The following is a 23,910-nucleotide window of genomic DNA, read 5'->3' as shown; positions in this document are numbered from 1 at the left end:
GTTTGTTTCTTTACTGATTTCTCTGAACTGTTGTCTATTGTCCTTGAACTATGATAAAGTAATTGTTAGGTGATTTTAATATACATGTTGACAAAGAGACTGACTCCAAAGCCCATGAATTTATGAATCTTTTGAGCTCTTTTGGACTTTATCCAACATGTTACTAAGCCCTACTGTGGCCATACTCTGGACCTGGTTATTACCAAGGGGCTTTAGACATTCTCTATTGTTGATGTTGCTTTATCTGATCATCGCTCTGTATTTTTTACTACCATGTTGCCCATAGCACAGGGTAGAACTGAAAGCATTATTAACACTATCTTACCTCTGAAGTTGCTACAGATTTTGAGTGTATCAACAATGTACTCTACCCATTCTGTCTTCCTCTTGTGATGATTTTGTTGAACTTTAATAGAAAATTAAGGGCAACCATTGATGCCATAAGGTTGAAAAAGTCCACATCTAAATGGAGAACCCCTTGGATGAGTGAGGAAACTAATCAATTAAAGAGAAATTGGAGAAAGGCAGAGCGGAAGTGGAGAACTATGGATTTATTTTCCCTGGTTGACGCCGATGGTCAGGAAAGAGATCACAACTTAAATAATCAGCTAGAGACCAAAACGATGTTAATTTAAGGCCTAATGAAGTCAACAATCGATCCTATCCCCACCACCTTCTTCAAAACAGTTTTTAATTGCATATCTGAAGAAGGGGATTTCTTGATAGCTTTGCACACTCTTGGTATTCTCTCAACCAGCTTCATGAGGTAGGCACCGGGAATGCATTTAAATTAACAGGTGTGCCTTGTTAACTTTTTAAGGTATAGGGGGCAGTATTTTCATTTTCGGATGAAAAGTGTGCCCAGAGTAAACTGCCTAACACTCGGGCCCAGAGTCAAATATTTGCATATTATTAGTAGATTTGGATAGGAAACACTCTGAAGTTTCTAAAACTGTTTGAATGATGTCTGAGTATAACAGAACTCATATGGCAGGCAAAAACCTGAGAAAAATCCAACCAGGAAGTGGGAAATCTGATGCTTGTAGTCTTCAAGTCATTGCCTATCTAACACAGTGACTTAGGGTTCATTTTGCACTTCCTAAGGCTTCCACTAGATGTCAACAGTCTTTAGAACCTTGTTTCAGGCTTTTGCAGTGAGCGAACAAGAAGGCCGGGAAGTTGGTCACTCAGAAAATGACATGAGTTCAGTGGCACGTGTTCACGTGACGAGGTAGCTGTGTTCCATAACATTTTTCAAGACATTGGAATCGTCCGGTTGGAATATTATTGAAGTTTTATGTTAAAAAGGCCCTAAAGATTGATGCTATACAACGTTTGACATGTTTCTACGAACGTAAATATAACTTTTTTTGACTTTTCGTCGTGAAATTTTCAGCGCGCTTCCTATATTTGGAATAGCTTACTGAACGCGCAAACAAAGAGGTATTTGGACATAAATTATGGACTTTATCGAACAAAACAACATTTATTGTGGACCTGGGATTCCTGAGAGTGCATTCTGATGAAGATCATCAAAGGTACGTGAATATTTATAATGCTATTTATGATTTTAGATGACTCCAAAATGGCGGGTATCTGTATTGCTGGTTTGGTTTTCTGAGCGCTGTACTCAGATTATTGCAAAGTGTGCTTTCCCCGTGAAGCTTTTTTGAAATCTGTCACAGCGGTTGCATTACGGAGATGTTTATCTATAATTCTTTGAATAACAGTTTAATATTTTTATCAACGTTTATGATGAGTATTTTTGTAAATTGTTGTGCTCATTCACCGGAAGTTTTGGAGGCAAAATATTTTATGAACATCACGCGCCAATGTAAAATGGGGTTTTTGGATATAAATATGAACTTTATCGAACAAAACATACATGTATTGTGTAACATTGAGTCCTAGGAGTGTCATCTGATGAAGATCGTCAAAGGTTAGTGCTTAATTTTAGCTGTATTTCTGGTTTTTGTGACGCCTCTCCTGCTTGGAAAATGGCTGTGTGGTTTTTCTTGTTGACGCTCTGTCCTAACATAAACTAACTTCATGCTTTCGCCGTAAAGCCTTTTTGAAATCGGACAATGTGGTTGTATTAAGAAGTGTATGTTTGAGAAATTAGAATTATGAGATTTTGTTGTTTTGAATTTGCCGCCCTGATATTTCACTGGCTGTTGATAGCGTGTACCGCGGGTGGGACGCTAGCGTCCCACATAGCCCATAGAAGTTAAAAGTTATTTTGTGGAATTGCTTTCCTTAATGCGTTTCAGCCAATCAGTTGTGTTGTGAGAAGGTAGGGGTGGTATACAGATGATAGCCCTATTTGGTAAAAGACTAAGTCCATATTATGGCAAGAACAGCTCAACACAAATCCATCATTACTTTAAAACATGAAGGTCAGTCAATCTGGAAAATGTCAAGAACTTTAAAGTTTCTTCAAGTGCACTCTCAAAAACCATCAAGCGCTATGATGAAACTGGCTCTCATGAGGACCCCCACAGGAACCGAAGACCCAGAGTTACCTCTGCTACAGAGGATAAGTTCATTAGAGATAACTGCACCTCGGATTGCAGCCCAAATAATTGCTTCACAGAGTTAGATTTTTTTTAGATTTTAGTCATTTAGCAGACGCTCTTATCCAGAGCGACTTACAAATTGGTGCATTCACCTATAATATCCAGTGGAACAACCACTTTACAATAGTGCATCTAAATCTTTTAAGGGGGGGGGTTAGAAGGATTACTTTATCCTATCCCAGGTATTCCTTGAAGAGGTGGGGTTTCAGGTGTCTCCGGAAGGTGGTGATTGACTCCGCTGTCCTGGCGTCGTGAGGGAGCTTGTTCCACCATTGGGGTGCCAGAGCAGCGAACAGTTTTGACTGGGCTGAGCGGGAACTGTGCTTCCTCAGAGGTAGGGAGGCGAGCAGGCCAGAGGTGGATGAACGGAGTGCCCTTGTTTGGGTGTAGGGCCTGATCAGAGCCTGAAGGTACGGAGGTGCCGTTCCCCTCACAGCTCCGTAGGCAAGCACCATGGTCTTGTAGCGGATGCGAGCTTCGACTGGAAGCCAGTGGAGAGCGCGGAGGAGCGGGGTGATGTGAGAGAACTTGGGAAGGTTGAACACCAGACGGGCTGCGGCGTTCTGGATGAGTTGTAGGGGTTTAATGGCACAGGCAGGGAGCCCAGCCAACAGAGAGTTGCAATAATCCAGACGGGAGATGACAAGTGCCTGGATTAGGACCTGCGCCGCTTCCTGTGTGAGGCAGGGTCGTACTCTGCGAATGTTGTAGAGCATGAACCTACAGGATCGGGTCACCGCCTTGATGTTGGTGGAGAACGACAGGGTGTTGTCCAGGGTCACGCCAAGGCTCTTAGCACTCTGGGAGGAGGACACAAGGGAGTTGTCAACCGTGATGGCGAGATCATGGAACGGGCAGTCCTTCCCCGGGAGGAAGAGCAGCTCCGTCTTGCCGAGGTTCAGCTTGAGGTGGTGATCCGTCATCCACACTGATATGTCTGCCAGACATGCAGAGATGCGATTCGCCACCTGGTTGTCAGAAGGGGGAAAGGAGAAGATTAATTGTGTGTCATCTGCATAGCAATGATATGAGAGACCATGTGAGGATATGACAGAGCCAAGTGACTTGGTGTATAGCGAGAATAGGAGTGGGCCAAGAACAGAGCCCTGGGGGACACCAGTGGTGAGAGCACGTGGTGCGGAGACAGATTCTCGCCACGCCACCTGGTAGGAGCGACCTGTCAGGTAGGACGCAATCCAAGCGTGCGCGGTGCCGGAGATGCCCAGCTCGGAGAGGGTGGAGAGGAGGATCTGATGGTTCATGGTATCAAAGGCAGCAGATAGGTCTAGAAGGATGAGAGCAGAGGAGAGAGAGTTAGCTTTAGCAGTGCGGAGAGCCTCCGTGACACAGAGAAGAGCAGTCTCAGTTGAATGCCCAGTCTTGAAACCTGACTGATTAGGATCAAGAAGGTCATTCTGAGAGAGATAGCAAGAGAGCTGGCCAAGGACGGCGCGTTCAAGAGTTTTGGAGAGAAAGGAAAGAAGGGATACTGGTCTGTAGTTGTTGACATCGGAGGGATCGAGTGTAGGTTTTTTTCAGAAGGGGTGCAACTCTCGCTCTCTTGAAGACGGAAGGGACGTAGCCAGCGGTCAAGGATGCGTTGATGAGCGAGGTGAGGTAGGGGAGAAGGTCTCCGGAAATGGTCTGGAGAAGAGAGGAGGGGATAGGGTCAAGTGGGCAGGTTGTTGGGCGGCCGGCCGTCACAAGACGCGAGATTTCATCTGGAGAGAGAGGGGAGAAAGAGGTCAAAGCACAGGGTAGGGCAGTGTGAGCAGGACCAGCAGTGTCGTTTGACTTAGCAAACGAGGATCGGATGTCGTCAACCTTCTTTTCAAAATGGTTGACGAAGTCATCCGCAGAGAGGGAGGAGGGGGGGAGGGGGAGGAGGATTCAGGAGGGAGGAGAAGGTAGCAAAGAGCTTCCTAGGGTTAGAGGCAGATGCTTGGAGTTTAGAGTGGTAGAAAGTGGCTTTAGCAGCAGAGACAGAAGAGGAAAATGTAGAGAGGAGGGAGTGAAAGGATGCCAGGTCCGCAGGGAGGCGAGTTTTCCTCCATTTCCGCTCGGCTTCCCGGAGCCCTGTTCTGTGAGCTCGCAGTGAGTCGTCGAGCCACGGAGCAGGAGGGGAGGACCGAGCCGGCCTGGAGGATAGGGGACAGAGGAAATCAAAGGATGCAGAGAGGGAGGAGAGGAGGGTTGAGGAGGCAGAATCAGGAGATAGGTTGGAGAAGGTTTGAGCAGAGGGAAGAGATGATAGGGTGGAAGAGGAGAGAGTAGCGGGAGAGAGAGAGCGAAGGTTGGGACGGCGCAATACCATCCGAGTAGGGGGAGAGTGAGAAGTGTTGGATGAGAGCGAGAGGGAAAAGGATACAAGGTAGTGGTCGGAGACTTGGAGGGGAGTTGCAATGAGATTAGTGGAGGAACAGCATCTAGTAAAGATGAGGTCAAGCGTATTGCCTGCCTTGTGAGTAGGGGGGGAAGGTGAGAGGGTGAGGTCGAAAGAGGAGAGGAGTGGAAAGAAGGAGGCAGAGAGGAATGAGTCGAAGGTAGACGTGGGGAGGTTAAAGTCACCCAGAACTGTGAGAGGTGAGCCATCCTCAGGAAAGGAACTTATCAAGGCGTCAAGCTCATTGATGAACTCTCCAAGGGAACCTGGAGGGCGATAAATGATAAGGATGTTAAGCTTGAAAGGGCTGGTAACTGTGACAGCATGGAATTCAAATGAGGAGATAGACAGATGGGTCAGGGGAGAAAGAGAGAATGTCCACTTGGGAGAGATGAGGATTCCAGTGCCACCACCCCGCTGGCTCGATGCTCTAGGGGTATGCGAGAACACGTAGTCAGACGAGGAGAGAGCAGTAGGAGTAGCAGTGTTATCTGTGGTGATCCATGTTTCCGTCAGCGCCAGGAAGTCTAGGGACTGGAGGGTAGCATAGGCTGAGATGAACTCAGCCTTGTTGGCCGCAGACCGGCAGTTCCAGAGGCTGCCGGAGACCTGGAACTCCACGTGGGTCGTGCGCGCTGGGACCACCAGGTTAGAGTGGCAGCGGCCACGCGGTGTGGAGCGTTTGTATGGCCTGTGCAGAGGAGAGAGAACAGGGATAGGCAGACACATAGTAGACAAGCTACAGAAGAGGCTACGCTAATGCAAATGAGATTGGAGTGACAAGTGGACTACACGTCTTGAATGTTCAGGAAGTTAAGCTTACGTTGCAAAAATGTTATTGACTAAAATGATACAGTACTGCTGGCTGGTGGAGTAGGCTAGCTAGCAGTGGCTGCGTTGTTGACTTTGAACGTGTAGCTGGCTAGGTAACATCGGTAGTTTCAGTACTACACCTTGTCATGATACAAAGCAACTTTGTAGCTAGCTAGCTAACATAACACTAATCAAGACGTTCCTTGTAGAGTATTTAGTTTCAACAATGCTGCTCGTCTGTAATAGTTGGCTAGGTTAGGAAAAATGGCGTCGCGGGGGACGGAAATAGCTGGCTAGCTAACCTCGATGGCTGGCTAGCTAACAATTATCAATTAACAATTATCAAGCTATGACAAAGACAACTAGGTAGCTAGCTAGGTAACACTGCACTAGTCAAATCGTTCCGTTGTGAAGTATTAGTAACTACAGCGCTGCTAGTCGGTAACGGATGGCTAGCTGGCAGTGGGTTAATGATGACTACGTGTGTTGAGTAAGTCTGGCGCCGCGTCGCGGCTGGCTAGCACACCTCGATAATACTCAAACTCAAACTACACAATTATCTTAGATACAGAGACAGCAAAGACAACTATGTAGCTGGCTAACTAACACTAACACCACACTAATCAAGTCGTTGCGTTGTAATGTAATAGTTTCTGCGATGCTGCTAATCGGTAGAAGTTGGCTAGCTAACAGTGATGACTAGCTAGCTAGCAGCTAGCAGTGTTGACTACGTTAGGAGGACGAAGATAGCTAGCCTCGATAATTACTCAGTTACTCTAAACTACACAATTATCTTTGATACAAAGACGGCTATGTAGCTAGCTAAGAAGAATTGCTCAGATCAAACAAATCAAGCCGTTGTAATGTAGCGAAGTGTAATATTACCTGTGGAGCGAAGCGTGGTGCGACTGCTCGCTCCAAACCGGAAGTAACAGACACATCTCAACATCAACTGTTCAGATGAGACTGTGTGAATCAGGCCTTCATGGTCAAAATGCTGCAAAGAAACCACTACTAAAGGACAGCAATAATAAGAGCCTTGCTTGGGCCAAGAAACACGAGAAATGGGCATTAGACTGGAGGAAATCTGTCCTTTTGGCTTGATGAGTCCAAATTTGAGATTTTTGGTTCCAACCACTGTGTCTGTGAGACGCAGAGTAGGTGAACGGATGATCTCCACATGTGTGGTTCCCACCGTGAAACATGGAGGAGGAGGTGTGATTGTGTCGGGGTGCTTTGCTGGTGACACTGTCTGTGATTTATTTAGAATTCAAGGCACACTTAACCAGCCTGGCTACCACAGCGTTCTGCAGCGATACACCATACCATCTGGTTTGCGCTTAGTGGGACTGTCATTTGTTTTTCAACAGGGCAATGACCCAAAACACACCTCCAGGCTTTGTAAGGGCTATTTGGCCAAGGATAGTGATGGAGTGCTGCCTTGGATGACCTGGCCTTCACGATCACCCGACCTCCATTCAATTGAGATGGTTTGGGATGAGTTGGACCGCAGAGTGAAGGTAAAGCAGCCAACAAGTGCACAGCATATTTGGGAATTCATTCAAGACTGTTGGAAAAGCATTCCTGATGAAGCTGGTTGAGAGAATTCCAAGAGTGTGCAAAGCTTTCATAAAGGCAAAGGGTGGCTACTTTGAAGAATCTGAAATATATGTTGATTTTGTTTAACACTTTTTTGGTTACTACATGATTCCAATGTGTTATTTCATAGTTTTGATGTGTTCACTACTATTTTACAATGTAGAAAATTTTAAAAATAAGAAAAACCCTTCAATGAGTAGGTGTGTCAACACTTGACTGGTACTATAAGTGCTGAGTTCAACACTATTGACCATGATGTCCTTCTGGACAGACTGGAGAGGTGGGTTGGGCTGTCTGGTCCAGTTCTAAATTGGTTTAGGACCTATATATAACTGGTCCAAAGTTTTGTCACTTTTGGTGAACGTAACTCAGAGGAAAATATCCAAGAAACCACATTCTTATCGGCAGACTCAACAGCCTTGGTTTCTCAAATGATTGCCCCGCCTGGTTCACCAACGACTTCTCTGATAGAGTCCAGTGTGTCAAATCGGAGGGCCTGTTGTCCGGACCTCTGGCAGTCTCTATGGGGGTGCGACAGGGTTAAATTCTCGGGCCTGCTCTCTTCTCTGTATACATCAATGATGTCGCTCTTGCTGCTGGTGATTCTCTGATCCACCTCAACACAGACGACACCATTCTGTATACCTCTGGCCGTTCTTTGGACACTGTGTTAACTAACCTGCACCTGTACATAGCCCATCTGTAAATAGCCCATCCAATTGTATTTATTTAGCTTGCTCCTTTGCACCCCAGTATCTCTACTTGCACATTCATCTTCTGCATATCTACCATTCTAGTGTTTAATTGCAATATTGTAATTACTTTGCCACCATGGCCTTTTATTTCCCTTATCCTACCTCATTTGCACACACTGTATATATACTTTTCTACTGTATTATTGACTGTATGTTTGTTTATTCCACGTGTAACTCTTTGTTGTATGTGTTGAACTTCTTTGCTTTATCTTGGCCAGGTCGCAGTTGTAAATGAGAACTTGTTCTCAACTAGCCTACCTGGTTAAATAAAGGTGAAATAAAATAAAAATTGGTCAACTACAAAACATACAGAATGATGCAGCACGGGTACTGACCAAGACCAGACAGAGCACACATTACACCGGTTTTTAAGGTCTCTGCACTGACTGCCTGTGAGTTTTTAGACTTAATTTCAAGATTCTTCTGTTGGTTTTTAAATCAATCACTGATTGTGCACCCCAATATATGTCAGACATGCTTTTAAGTTATGTACCCAGTAGGTCCCTCAGGTCCTCTGGCCTTGTAACTATCCCAAAGCCTAGGACCAAGAGTCATGGAGAGGCAGCCTTTAGTTATTATGCCCCCAGCCTCTGGAATAGCCTGCCTGAGGGGAGCCAAAACTGTGGACATATTTTTAATATCTTAAAATACTTTTTAGCTTTGCTTTTAATCATTCAGTTTTGTTTATTCTTTTGTTTTTTATCCTCATGTTTGTCTAGTAAATAGTTTTTGTTTTAATAGTTTTTTATTCGTTTTGTTCTGTGAAGCACATTGCGCTGCATTCCATGTCTTAAATGTGCTGTATAAGGCAATCAAACAAGATAAATTCCGGTACAGGGACAAGGTGGAGTCACAATTCAACGGCTCAGACACGAGATGTATGTTGCTGGGTCTACAGGAAATTACGGACTACAAAAACAAAAACAGCCACGTCACGGACACCAACGTCACGCTTCCAGACAAACTCAACACCTTCTTTGCCCGCTTTGAGGATAATACAGTGCCACCATCGCGGCTTGCTAACAAAGACTGCGGCCCCCCGCTCTCCTTCTCTGTGGCTGACGTGAATAAAACATTTAAACGTGTTAACCCTCGCCAGGCTGCTGGCCCAGACGGCATCCCCAGCTGCGTCCTTGGAGCATGCGCAGACCAGCTGGCTGGTGTGTTTACGGACATATTTAATCGCTCCCTATCCCAGTCTGTTGTCCCCACATGCTTCAAGATGGCTACCATTGTTCCTGTACCCAAGAAGGCAAAGATAATTGAACAAAATGACTACCGCCCCGTAGCACTCACTTCTGTCATCATGAAGTGCTTTGAGAGGCTTGTCAAGCATCATATCACTGCCACCTTACCGGTCACCCTAGACCCACTTCAGTTTGCATACCGCCCCAACAGGTCCACAGATGACGCAATCGCCATCACACGGCACACTGCCCTATCCCATCTGGACAAAAAGAATACCTCTAAGAATGCTGATCATTGATTACAGCTCAGCATTCAACACCATAGTACCCTCCAAGCTCATCATCAAGCTGGAGGCCCTGGGTCTAAACCCCGCCCTGTGCAACTGGGTCCTGTACTTTCTGATGGTCTGCCCCCAGGTGGTGAAGGTAGGGAACAACATCTCCACTTCGCTGACCCTCAACAATGGGGCCCCACAAGGGTGTGTGCTCAGCCCTCTGCTGTACTCCCTGTTCACCCACGCCTGCGTGGCCATGCACTCCTCCAACTCAATCATCAAGTTTGCAGACGACACAACAGTAGTGGGCTTGATCACCAATGACGAGACGGCCTACAGGGAGGAGGTGAGGGCACTCGTGGTGTCAGGAAAACAACCTCACTCAACGGGGCAAACTACCTGCCCTCCATGACACCTACAGCACCTGCTGTCACAGGAAGACCAAAAAGATCATCAAGGACAACAACCCCGCGAGCCACTGCCTGTTCACACCGCTATCATCCAGAAGGGCGAGGTCAGTACAGGTGCATAAAAGTTGGGACGGAGAGATTGAGAAACAGCTTCCATCTCAAGGCCATCAGACTGCTAAACAGCAATAACTCAGAGAGGCTGCTGCCTACATTGAGATCCAATCATTGGCCACTTTAATAAATGGATAACTAGTCACTTTATACAATGCACTCTAAATAACGCCACTTTAATAATGTTTACATATCCTACATTTCTCATATCACGTGTATATACTGTATTTTATACCATCTACTGCACCTTGCCTATGCCGCTCGGCCATCGCTCATCCATATACTTATATGTACATATTCTCATTCACCCCTTTAGATTTGTGTGTATTAGGTAGTTGTTGGGGAATTGTTAGATTACTTGTTATATATTACTTCACTGTCAGAACTAGAAGCACAAGCATTTCGCTATACTCGCATTAACATCTGCTAACCATGTGTATGTGACCAATAACATTTGATTTAAATAAAGCTTGATTTGATTTGTACAATTTTAAAGGTCAAATATACCACATTTAAGTCAGCAATAACGTAATGAATTCAGGGCTCATGAAATTATACCTAGGCTAAATATAAGCCTTCCACAACCATAAGACCAACTAATAGTTACATTTTATTAAAATGGTTTGACCTGCTTTTTTGCAATCATTGATCTGGTTTTTAAGTCGGTCTATGAAAATGCCCTTTTTGCTACAAATCTAACCACAACCATCCATAATACACATTCCCTAATAATGACTAACTTCTTGTAGCAGGCATAGAAAATTACATCTCTCAAGCAAAAGACCACGTGCTAGTGAGTAGCCAGCTAACCTTTTTATATTTTAAGTTTAGCCAACTTGGATCTATTTGCTAGCTAACAAGGAAGAACAGTTGAATTGTTATGAACACACCCTTCTGTCTGTCTCCAACTGTTTGAACAGCATGCTAGCCTGTCCACTTTGTTCAGATGTTGAAATTCAGTGGCCCATATTATTTCTCAGAATGAGAACGAGTTGCCAATTCCTTATATAATTTTTTTTTAATGCTTATTGCACATTTATAAAAGACTAGAGAGATCGTATAAGTCTTTAGCTAAAATGCTGCTAACACCGTGTAGTACCGCAATGCCACAAACTGAGTATTCATTTTCCAGAATCATTGTTCATTGATGCTCCTGTTTTAATAGTGTCTGCTCTATGCGCACTTTGAGGAGTTGAAACATAAAAAGGGTATCGTTAACTTTTTTAACTTCTCTTACAGTGAGACATTATTTTAATGTGTTTTGGTGTCCATGTGACCGAATTTTCTGTTAGACCAAACCTCAAATGCAAATAACGTGTTGAAATTGCTCGTCAGAGAGGAAGAAGTGATATCTCATCTTTGTTGTTGTGCTTGGGGGGGGCTTTGTGTGTGTAAATGGGCAGGAGGAGTGACGGAGACGAGACCAAAAGGCCATGAGAACTATTTGACATAAATGCTCATAAATCTTTTTGAAATATCACTCTAAATCACAAATTATATTGCCCAGCCCTAACCTGAGTTACAGAGATGTGTAAAACGTAAGCAATATGAGAGTATGTAAAACAGCCCTGCGTTGTACCAGTGTCACTAACATAGGCAATCAATAAGTCATGTGAGCAGCAGGTGTGGTGATTGTGTTACCGGGAGCGAAAGATCATTAGAGGAAAAAAAGCCACCTGTTGCACGACACCTTAGGTCACTCCCCAGTGCATTGCTTTCACTGAAGGAGTCTGATATACACAACAACAAAAGCCTGTTAGCTAGCTCTTAGTGCCCTCCCTGGTTATGCTCTATCCTTAACCTGTTACAGTCTAAGCCCTGTCTGGGGGGGGTTCTACTAAGCTATATGGAATTGTTTTAAGATCATACCAAGACCCCTTGAAATGTGTATGTATGTGTTTATATATCTCTATATCTGTCTATCTATCTATTAAATGTTTATTTGGCCTTACTGCTATTAGCCCATACAAAGGCATTGAATAATAAATTCACTACATGGAACAACAGATTAAAAAAACTCTAAAGGAAGTTTGTTCTGAACTGTATGTATGGCCTGTATCTGAGAGATATAAGAAAGGTCAGGAATGTATTAATTTTGTACATGTTAAATACATTTTTGACACTAAACAGTCTCCATAATATATATATACTTCCATAAAAAAAATTCTGCTGGTACTGGGGGACCTTCAGACGAGTCTTGTGAGGCCTGTGGGCGTCCTAGAGCAAAATAACTGATATGTTTTTGAGAGACTCACCTTTCTACAGAGGAATTAGTGTGTAGCCTTTCCATAAAGGGGTCATAATAGCTTGTAGGCCAAACCGTTTGAACGCTACAGACAGTTTTGTGAGAATACCGTTTTTCAGGATGTCTCATGGTCTGACAAACACCGCTCTATCTCTGTCACCTTCCACTACAGATATCTCCAGTTTAACTGACAGATTTGTAAGGAATGTTTTTTTTTCTTCTTTTTTCCTGCTATGTCCGTTGGGGGCTCGGACATCGACTCTCAGTATTTTATATATGTATATGTATTTTTTTTACCAGAAACCGTTATGAGCTGGTTAACAGCAAAACAGGCCCTGGACCAGTCACTAAGGGATACAGGGGCTCATTGAGTGTATTTCACTGAGCTCATTAAAGCCACAGCTCTGCCCAGCATGATTCTCTGTCAGAGCAGTATCCTGGCTATGTCTTGTTAGCAGGAAGTTTTGTACCCATTTTTGTTTGGGCTGGCAGCTAGGTGCCGTGGCGCACAAAGCTCATTATTTTCACGTACATGCTGTTTGTGCCAGTGGGACACACACACACACACACACACACACACACACACACACACACACACACACACACACACACACACACACTCGTAGCACTCATAAAATGTACTGGGCAGGAGTGTGTGTTTAGGCCTGTCACGGTGTGTGTAGGGTGTTGTAAATAATGTTCTGTTCCCACAGTAACAGTACAGAGCCATATCTAAACTCATAGCACTAGCCAGACACACACACACAGCTCATATCCTGTTTCCCTCCCACCAAATTATTTATCAGCCTGCCATGTCCCTCCCCTTGTTTCTCTCACAAGCAGCTTGTTGCTTTCAATGTTTTGCCATTACCTCAGACTGTATAGTAGCCTACTGGGAGAATATCAGAGACTTAGTTGAACTTGACAACAAACACTCAAATGTTGATTTGTGTTAGTATGTTAATGCATTGCTAATTACCAGGTTGAAGTAGAACATTTTCAGTAGGCCCTTATGAGACATGAATAAATGGACTGGCTATTCATATACACGACAGTTGGTGGAAGACTTCTCATGAGAATGTTTAGATGTTAGTGTAACAAGTGCTTTTGATGTTGCAGACCTTTCTGGCTCCTATGAACCAAGTGTTCCCTGCTGAGGAAGACGTCAACAAACATATGGAGGACAACTGTAAGTTCATACTCGCAACTTACATGGAACCCAAACCGGCTGCACGCGCGCGCCATTGTGCTCCATCGTGCATACATTTATTTTGTCCCCCCAAACCAAGCGTGATCACGACACGCAGGTTAAAATATCAAAACAAACTCTGAACAAATTACATTAATTTGGGGACAGGTCGAAAAGCATTAAACATTTATGGCAATTTAGCTTGCACTTGCTAGCTAATGTGTCCTATTTAGCTAGCTTGCTGTTGCTAGTTCATTTGTCCTGGGATATAAACTTTTAGTTGTTATTTTACCAGAAATGCACAAGGTCCTCTACTCCGACAATTAATCCACACAAAACGATCAACCGAATTGTTTCTAGTCTCTCCTCCTTCTAGGCTTTTTCTTCTCTTGCGATTGGCAACTTTCATAAATTAGGTGCATTATCGCCACTGACCCCGTTCGTCTTTCAGTCACCCACATGGGTATAACCAATGAGGAGATGGCACGTGGGTACCTGCTTCTATAAACCAATGAGGAGATGGGAGAGGCAGGACTTGCAGCGCGATCTGCGCCACAAATAGAAGTGACTTCTATTTTAGCCCTTGGCAACGCAGATGCTCGTTGGCGCAATAATTGAATAATATAGATTTCTACATTTATTTTGTAGTCAGCCTGTTAGCCTAGCGGTTAAGGCCATTGGGCCAGTAACTCAAAGGTTGCTGGTTCAAATCCCTGGGCCTACTAGGTGAAAAATCGGCCAATTTGCCCTTGATCAAGGCACTTAACCGTAATTGCTCCTGTAAGTCGCTCTGGATAAGAGCGTCAGCTAAATTAGTAAAATGTAAACAACTTTCCTTTATCCTCAAGTTGATATGGACTTAATGTTTGTGTATGTAACTTAATGTGCAGACGTTTTTAAAGGATGCTTCCTCACGAGCGACTTTTGTTTTTCTTTCTTTCAGGTTCTCTTATGTACCTGAATGAAGGCACACTCTTAAACAACGTCCGAGTGCGGTATAGTAAAGACAAGATCTATGTAAGACATTCCAAATCAATGGTACATTAATCCTAGGCCTTGAAGATAGACCATTCTCTTCCTGTGAGAGACATCTGGTGGTCATAGGCCTAGTTTCTCATCAAGTTGTGAAAATGTTGGTGGTTCTCAACTAGAGGAACTAGGACCTCTGGGATACTTGGCCTATCCACAAGGGGTACTTGAGAAGACTCATGAGACCATAGATTGGTAAAATTCACGAGGGGGTACTTCGGGCAGAGCAACATGTACTTGGTGGTACAGTAACTGAAAAAGGTGAACCACTGCTCTATCTAATGTGATGATTTTTTTTTGGAACAACACAGACATACGTGGCCAACATCTTGATTGCGGTGAACCCTTACTATGACATCCCCAAACTGTACGTTCCAGAGACCATCAAGTCTTATCGTGGCCGGTCCCTGGGCACTCTACCACCTCACGTCTACGCAATCGGTGAGAGCACATATCTCTTATTACAACAATGGCTGCTATACTGCCTGGTTTCTGGACATAAATATAGTCTGTTTAAAGCAATGGCTATATTTGAGTTACATTTCAATTAAGGCTAGGTGTTGTCAAAGCATCATATCCGTTACATGATTGATGATGTGGTTTTTCAGCGGACAAGGCCTACCGGGACATGAGAGTCCTGAAGATGAGCCAGTCTATCATAGTGTCTGGAGAATCTGGGGCCGGGAAGACGGAAAACACCAAGTTTGTCCTCAGGTTTGAGCTAAAGGACCACCATGATCGTGTTAGTTATTACAGACAACCATACTAATCTTAAAGGTAGACTCAACAAGATGACATTGCATGCACAAAGTAAACACTGGGGCAATTTCCACAACAACTTAGAGCGCTTAAGCTCAAGGCTAAACTTCGCCGATGTTTTGGTCCTGTATAGGGCTGTGACGGTCATGAAACTTTGTCAGCCTGTAACTGTCATGCAAATGACTGCCGGGCTCACGGTAATTGACCGCTAATTAACATAAACACGTTAAGCATCTCCAGGCGTCCACTCATACAAGCAGCAGATGTGCGCCTTTGGAACATCTACATTTAAAAATAGACTAATAAATCAATTTAACACACACTTTCACAATAAATCCAATATCTAGTTCATTTAGCAGACAAGATATGCTTATAAATTCATTAACTTGTTCATTAGTTGACAATATATGCTTATAAATCCTGTGCCATTTATTTTATATTATGATTTTATAGTAAGAAGAATATAATTGATCTTCGCTGAATGAAATAGAATGGATATTTTTCCTATTCCCGAGCGAGTGAAGTGGCTATTTGAAATAGGTCCTATATGCTAGATTGAGTTATTTGGCAACATTAGTTGTGAATTATACAAACCTTGGGCTGCATGATGCAACTATATTTATGATTTGTAAAAGTTGCAAAAAAGCTTGTGCTTTGTTCCTGGCCTCAGGCTTAATACGCTGTTCTCTCAAGTGATCATATTCTCACCCATCAAACTATTCTCAATTTAATCTTATATTAGTAAAGACGTGAAATTTGATTTAGAATGTCCCATTATCAAATGGGCAGAAACAGTGGCAGGGGAAAAAATACATGTCCTCCATATGCACCTGAATGGAGGCTGCGCCTTCCCGGTTCCTTTTTCAATCATGCCGGGTATGCTACTCCGCTTTTACAATGGAGCAATGTGCTTAATATTAGCAGCTAAGAAATGCATATAGTAGCAGTAGAAAGCTGGGACCATCCTCTTTTTAGTGGCAACCATCAAAATTCTACTTTCACAAGTGATTGCATATAGAAATGTCTGGGGTTATAAGAAACCTTATTTCACTCTACGCCTCAACCACTGTTTGAGGAGCAGCCAGCCTCTCACTGTGCGACAGGTGATATTCTGTCCAAACTCTGCATGCCATGGGCTCTCCAACCCTGTTCCTGAAGCTACCCAGTGCTTAATTTGGGAAACCAAGTGAAATCTATTTGGGAACATCGATAGTAACATGTTTTCACAACAAAACAAATTTCATTAAACTGTTGACAGTCCCTCGCTGCACGCTGGAGAAAGGAATGAGGAGAGGGAGGAGATGGAAACGCACGGTGGTGAGACATTCTGTAGCTAAATGTAATGTCAGCCTATTAATTATGGAATTTCCTTATTACTAGACTATCAAATACAAATTCACTGTAATTGTAGGCTAACTAGCCTACTCTGTAAGCCGCCCTGCACAATCAATGTACCAACAGCATCACATAGGCCCTACATTCTCCCAGACTAATGGATAGAAAGTTTGGAGCTTAGCATACAGTAAGCAGTCCTTCCAGTATGCATAATATTACAGTCCATACTCAAAGGCGATTACTTGAGTTTGTTTTGTGCTACAAAACATTCGGAAAGTATTCAGACCCCTTGCCTTTTTCCACATTTTGTTACGTTACAGCCTTATTCTAAAATGTATTAAATACTTTTTTCCCTCATTAATCCACACAATACCCCATAATGACAAAGAAAAAACTTTTTTTTTTTTTTAAATGTTTGCAAATTTATTACAAATAAAAAACAAGACCCTTTGCTATGAGACTCAAAATTAAGCTCAAGTGCATCCTGTTTCCATTGATCATCCTTGAGATGTTTCGACAACTTGATTGGAGTCCACCTGTGGTAAATTCAATTGATTGGAGATGATTTGGAAAGGTACACACCTGTCTATATAAGGTCCCACAGTTGACAGTACATGTCAGAGCAAAAACAAAGCCATGAGGTCGAAGGAATTGTCCGTCGAGCTCCGAGACAGGATTGTGTCGAGGCACAGATCTGGGGAAGGGTACCAAAGCATTTCTGCAGCATTGAAGATCCCCAAGAACCCAGTGGCCTCCATCATCCTAGAGCTGGCCACCCGGCCAAACTGAGCAATCGGGGGAGAAGGGCCTTGGACAGGGAGGTGACCAAGAACATGATGGTCACTGTCAGAGCTCCAGAGTTCCTCTATGGACCATCCCTGCAGCAGTCCACCAATCAGCCCTTTATAGTAGAGTGGCCAGACGGAAGCCACTCCTCAGTAAAAGGCACATGACAGTCCGCTTGGAGTTTGCTAAAAGGCACCTAAAGGACTCTCAGACCATGAGAAACAAGATTATGTGGTCTGATGAAACCAAGATTGAACTATTTGGCCTTAATGCCAAGCGTCACGTCTTGAGGACATCTGGCAGCATCACTACGGTGAAGCATGGTGGTGGCAGCATCATGCTGTGTGGATGTTTTTCAGAGGCAGGGACTGGGAGGCTAGTCAGGATCTAGGGGAAGATGAACAGAGCAAAGTACAGAGATGTCCTTGATGAAAACCTGCTCCAGAGCTCTCAGGACCTCCGACTAGAGAGAAGGTTCACCTTCCAACAGGACAATGACCCTAAGCACACAGCCAATACAAGACAGGAGTGGCTTCGGGACAAGTCTCTGAATGTCCTTGAGTTGCCCAGCCGGTGCCCGGACTTGAACCTGATCAAACATCTCTGGAGAGATCTGAAAATAGCCATGCAGTGACGCTCTCCATCCAACCTGACAGAGCTTGAGAGGATCTGCAGAGAAGAATGGGAGATAAAACCCAAATACAGGTGTGCCAAGAAGACTCCACGTTGTAATTGCTTCCAAAGGTGTTTCAACAAAGTACTGAGAAAAGGGTCTAAATACTTTTTTATTTTTAATACATTTCCAAACATTCCTAAAATCCTGTTTTTGCTTTGTCATTTGTGTGTAGATCTATTGTGTGTAGATTGATGGGGGGAGACTATACATTTTTGGAATAAGGCTGTAATGTAACAAAATGTGGTAAAAGTCAAGGGGTCTGAATACTTTTCAAATGCCCTGTATAGGCTAGACCAAATGTACTAAAGATGTTTTCCTACATTGTGTAATATGCGGTAGTCTATTAGGCTATGTATTGTATAAAGGCACAATCATTATTTTAATTCAGGCTTTTCTTTCGGGCTTGGGCTATAGGCGTATGCATAAGCTCTAATATGGGTCTGGGTGTTCTACATGCGACAACTTAAATGTTTTGAATTAATAATCACCTTAGAAAAAGCTGTCCATTTTGTTGTTTGGAATTGAAATAAGATCCACAACAACCATTTTTTCCACTTTTCTAATTCTCAGTAAAACTCTCAACGGACGTTATGAAAGCTTAACCAAGTTTAATTCTTCCCAGAGGGTCAGTACAGCTGCATTCAGACAAAAACATTTTCACACAAGCACTGATATTTAACCGTTCCTCATAGACTGAGTCTCCTCCTACCCATCTGTACAAACATTGTTCTTTACTTCTAGGCAGGACACTAGTGATACGGACCATAAACTTGTATTTTTCCCATAAGGTGACCTGACCTCAACCCCCCTCCATCACTAATCTATGGCTCTCTCCCCTTATCAATTCCTGCCACATGTAATCGACTCCCTGCACTCAACACATTCCAAGCTTAGTTGCACACACTATATACCTTCCTCCTATAACCGTTAACTTCTGATGTAGACCCTCTAAACCTCAGCACTCCATCAGTGACATGAAGAAGTATATTTCATATTCTCCGAACCCAACACCACTCAGTTTCAACACTTCTTTCTTCAAGTTGATCGATCACAGTGAGGTCAAACAATGTAGCCTAACAGTGAATTTCAAAAGATTAATACAGTTTTGATGATAATTGTTTGATGTGATTTTCCATTATTTGCATTGATGTCAGAGTGATTAGAGACAATGGAGCACTGAGTACCGACCTGACGGTTGTTAGCGAGTTGGGTAATACCAATGTATCAGAGCCATTCATGTAGCCTACAGCGCACATCGGAGTAGATTACCGGGACTCAACGGTCAGGTGGAATTTGACTGTGGTCATGAATCGTGACATCCCTAGTCCTGTAGCTACCACTTTGAAACAGCATGAAGAGCACATACACATAATACATTGTGTAACTGTGTGAGTGAAGCGTTTCAGTTCTTTGCCATGTCATCTAGTTGATTCTACCTTTAACCAAACTTAGCATGTTGTGTTTAATGACATTGGTTGTCAATGAGTAAGCCATGGTTTCTGTAGTATACCTCATGTCCAAACATTAACTTCAAATACTGTAGCGTTGTTGTTAGTCTTCATCTGACATTCATCCCATAGATATTTAACAACGTCATACGGCACCGGGCAAGATATTGATGAGAGAATTGTTGAAGGTAGGATTTAACATATAACTTCCTAATCATACTTACTGTTCTAAAGTTGAAGAGATCCCAAATACTTATTTTGTGCTTGTGAATTTCAGCAAACCCCCTGCTTGAGGCCTTTGGAAACGCCAAGACAGTCCGGAATAACAACAGCAGTCGTTTTGGAAAATTTGTGGAAATCCACTTCAATGAAAAGGTTAGCCATCATTTTCTGTGGGAAAACATTTTTTTGTCATGATAAGGAATTTCAGTATTTTGGTCAAATTCAATGTACATAATGCATTGCAGTGTGTTGGCCAATTTCATTGTTGCTTCATCGGCCCACATTTTATGTGTGTGTGTGTGTGTGTGTGTGTGTGTGTGTGTGTGTGTGTGTGTGTGTGTGTGTGTGTGTGTGTGTGTGTGTGTGTGTGTGTGTAACAGAATAATGTGGTAGGTGGCTTCGTGTCCCACTACCTGCTGGAAAAGTCAAGGATCTGCATGCAGAGTAAAGAGGAGAGGAACTACCACATCTTCTACAGGCTGTGTGCCGGAGCCTCTGAAGACATCAGACAGAAGCTGCACCTTGACTCCCCTGACAGCTTCAGGGTCAGTCTCTCACACACACACACACACACACACACACACACACACACACACACACACACACACACACACACACACAGAGCACGACCGGTGTATCACTGAAGAGTGTAACCAGAGAGCGTCAAGTCTTTGCATACCAAGTTGAGAGAATGGATGGATGAGTCCTTTTGAAAGAAAGCTGCAAATAGCCCTGTTCCTCACTGGGTTCTTTGAGAGAGGGAGGTCATCTGTTCCTCTCCCTGCCTAATGGTCGTCTGTTCCTCTCCCTGCCTAATGAAGCAACACTGATCCCGCTGCCAAATTCTTCCACCGTGAAGCAAATTGTGTCAATGGAAAAACTCCATTGAATCGTCAGTCGTGTCATTGGTGGAAATTTTCCAGTGTCTTTTCTTTTTTTAGTTGGACATTTTCCATTAAAATGCATGAGTTGGCACACACCCAGAGACAATTATTTAGTGTAGAGGTGCTGACTAATGGTGAATAAACTGTATGCTATAAAAATAACTAGTTGCACACTCTATATTACAAGTTCCCAGTAATTTATTGGGTAAACCACCAACGTTTCAGCATCACTGTGTCTTCATTTTTCCTCTTGACATAATCTTGCTGCCAAATAGTGTAAAAGTAGTCCTAGACAACAGAGGCTTTCCACCATGTTCTCAACTGACCCAAATACAGGCCTGTGTCTGGTCAGTAGTGTTACGCTATTCTCTACATGACCACTAGATGTCATGTGTGCTATATCTAATGAACTAAAGTCTGTTACTTGTGTCTGAAAGTGGAGAGAGTGCACCTACTTAGTATTTGTTAGGTATTTCTCTGTTCCAGCTGCGCCCCCAGTGTAACTAAGTGCATGTTTGTGAATATGGGATTTGGGATGTAATAGAACTGTGATTGGTGTTCTAGAACTAACACACTAAAGGTGTTAGGGGATTACCAAATTCCTTGTTTAATTTCACCTGCACTCTAAACAACACTATAACAATGCTTCAACAACTATAGTTGTTGTTTTGGGTATTTTTCACAGTACGATTATATCAAGTCTCCACGGAGACAGTCACATCAACAGAGGCAATTAATTCCAATGCAATTAAAACCAAGCCAACCGTGAAGCCACTTTTACATAATAGATAGTTCATTGAACATGACAAAAGCAATGCCACTGTTCTTGAATTTGTTACTCTACAAGATGTATTAATTACTAAATTAAACAAATGATTTATTAGCATCAATACTGGAGTTGAGAGAGCAGACATACTGGCTGAGGATAGGTATACACGACCAGACCTGCTATGAAAAAGCACTATTATCCCTAATGCTACCTCATTCACTTTGCACATAAGCCACTTTTAGTCTCTTGTTCCAAGTCGTCGTCAGTCTCATTCAAGTCATAATGTTCTGCCGACATCTAAATCTCTTAATTTTATAAACATATCCAACATAGTTTAGCTTATATGGTTTGTCTACACTTAGATTATTTATTGAATGCTAATTGTTTGTGTGTGTTCTCCTTTGTCTTCGTAGTATTTGAATCAAGGATGCACAAGATACTTTGCCAGCAAGGACACAGACAAACAGATCATGCAGAATCGCAAGAGTCCTGAGGTACTGTACCTTTCAGCCTATTCTGTTTTACCTCTCTGACCAGTCAGGGCCTTCACAGCTGCTAGTGCTTGATTTATTCCAAATCCTCTTGGCCACAAATGGTTTTGAATTGAATGTGAATATGAACTTTAAGGACTGAGTAGTCATTTATTTAGTCGTATAAATATATAGACTTTTTGGGACAGGTTTTCTTGCAAAACTGTATCAAGGTTTGTCTTCAGAAATAAACAACTTGCGGTGCAAATGTTATTGTACTGTATGCTCACTGAGCATTGATATGGGAGAAAGCTCTTGAGTATAAATTATTGCACATATGGAAATTGGGCAAAAAAACAATCCAAATCAAATGAGAATTTGTTGTTTCAGAATTAGTTGAGGTCTGTGTTTGATTAAATGTAAGATGTTAAAATAATTCTAATTTTGCCCATGCAGGAAATGTGATTAATTGTGTTGTTAACTCTCATAAGAATAACGCACCATTTTTGTCCCTCGGGTGTATTACCAATACATTAATTTCACTGTGTAAAGTAGGAACATGTATCATTGTTTGCTTATTAAACATTTATTGTGCACAAAAAAGGAAAAGAAATAGAAACATTGGCACAGGTGAAAGTCTGGCCAATCTCTTGTGTGAATTGTTATATTCCTATGTAGGCCTGTTTGATTTGGTCTATGTTTTTACCATTTTGACAATTAACCACCTTTTCACAGCTTCTATTCAGTGTGTTGAGAGAGCAATGAACTCATGACACTTGGCGTGTTACTAATCAAGGTTGTTGTGCGTCTCTTTGCCCTGCCTCGGGTCAATGTAATGCAGGATAATAAGGTGATGACGCTTTCCGTAGGAGACGCTCCGTGTATTATTCACGATGTAAACCCTGAGGAGAGACTCAGCTTCACATGCATGGGATTGTAGTGCAAACAGGACCTTATGCAGAGCATGTTTCTTTATCAATGTGCATGGATGGGACTTTGACATTTTTTTTCTTGGTTGTCTAGTTTCTATCTGGCTCAGAATGTCACAGTGTGGTGTATTCTCAGTCTAAGTAGATATTGTTACTGATACATACTTATGACTTGGTCAGTGGAAATTTTTAAATATTTAAGCCAATTTCCTGCGATTCTACACATTTCTCCATGGCGCTGAGAGAAATTGTTTCAGTTTTATAGCAAATGTCCTGCCATTCTAGACATTTTGCCATGAAGCTGAGAGAAAATGTTTGTTTTAAAGATCATTTCCTGCAATTCTAAGCATTTTGCCATGGCTGATGCTGTGTTCTTTGCTCAAACATTATAACAAAATCAATACTATATATAAATGTATTTTTACATGTTCAATTCTCCCCGGCTGTCTCGCTTTTATTTTGGTGATTGCTAGTTCTGAAAGATTATATTATTAAAAAAATATATATATATATATATAGTTCCATTATCTTTTCTACATACTTTATCTGGTTTTAGTCTTAAGTTTACACTGAAAGTGTTTTTCCATCCCAAATATATATTTTTGGTGACTATTTGGGATTTCAATAGCAGAAAGATCCCTGCTGTAGTAGTATTGAACAACGTAACACTGTGACATTCGGTTTGGTGTGCTTCTGTGACATTTTGTTTCTGCTTCCTACAGCCCTCCTTCAAACCAGAAATCACAAATCCACTGTACTTTTCTATACCTCTGCTTATATCTGTCAGTGGTGGATTTCTGATACTGGGATAGTGAGAGGGAGCATTTGATATGTCAGTGTGAAACAGGTAACGCAGAGATGCGGTCTTAGGGGCAGATATTCAGAAGGCGGCTGAAAGTTCTGGTGCAAAGGTGTCCATATTTATTCACAGTGTTCAATAGTGCTAGCGGCGATGAATATTTACCAAACAGGGAGACAATAGACTTACTTCTCAAACAAAATAACAAACTGCATGCGGCAGGGCAGCAGGTGGCCTAGTGGTTAGAGCGTTGGACTAGTA

General features: G+C 42.7%; 1 protein-coding gene across 3 annotated transcripts in view; it reads left to right on the top strand.

Annotated features, from left to right (window-relative positions):
- LOC106565365 (unconventional myosin-VI) overlaps positions 1-23,910 on the top strand; it is a 122,284-nt gene that overhangs the window by 30,993 nt on the left and 67,381 nt on the right. For all 3 annotated transcript variants that reach the window (XR_006769073.1, XM_014132524.2, XM_014132431.2), the window contains exons 3-10: positions 13,474-13,543; positions 14,487-14,560; positions 14,884-15,013; positions 15,181-15,286; positions 19,709-19,764; positions 19,854-19,951; positions 20,179-20,343; positions 21,865-21,945. Coding sequence is in view for 2 of the 3 variants with exons in the window: in XM_014132524.2 (XP_013987999.2) it covers positions 13,474-13,543; positions 14,487-14,560; positions 14,884-15,013; positions 15,181-15,286; positions 19,709-19,764; positions 19,854-19,951; positions 20,179-20,343; positions 21,865-21,945 (780 nt within the window). In the remaining variant the exon portion in view is untranslated. The remainder of the gene's footprint in view (positions 1-13,473; positions 13,544-14,486; positions 14,561-14,883; positions 15,014-15,180; positions 15,287-19,708; positions 19,765-19,853; positions 19,952-20,178; positions 20,344-21,864; positions 21,946-23,910) is intronic.

This window comes from Salmo salar, chromosome ssa01 (genome assembly GCF_905237065.1).
Source record: "Salmo salar chromosome ssa01, Ssal_v3.1, whole genome shotgun sequence".
Lineage (NCBI taxonomy): Eukaryota > Metazoa > Chordata > Actinopteri > Salmoniformes > Salmonidae > Salmo > Salmo salar.
The sequence above is the reverse complement of the archived record's forward strand: the minus strand, read 5'-3'. Positions and strand labels throughout refer to the sequence as shown.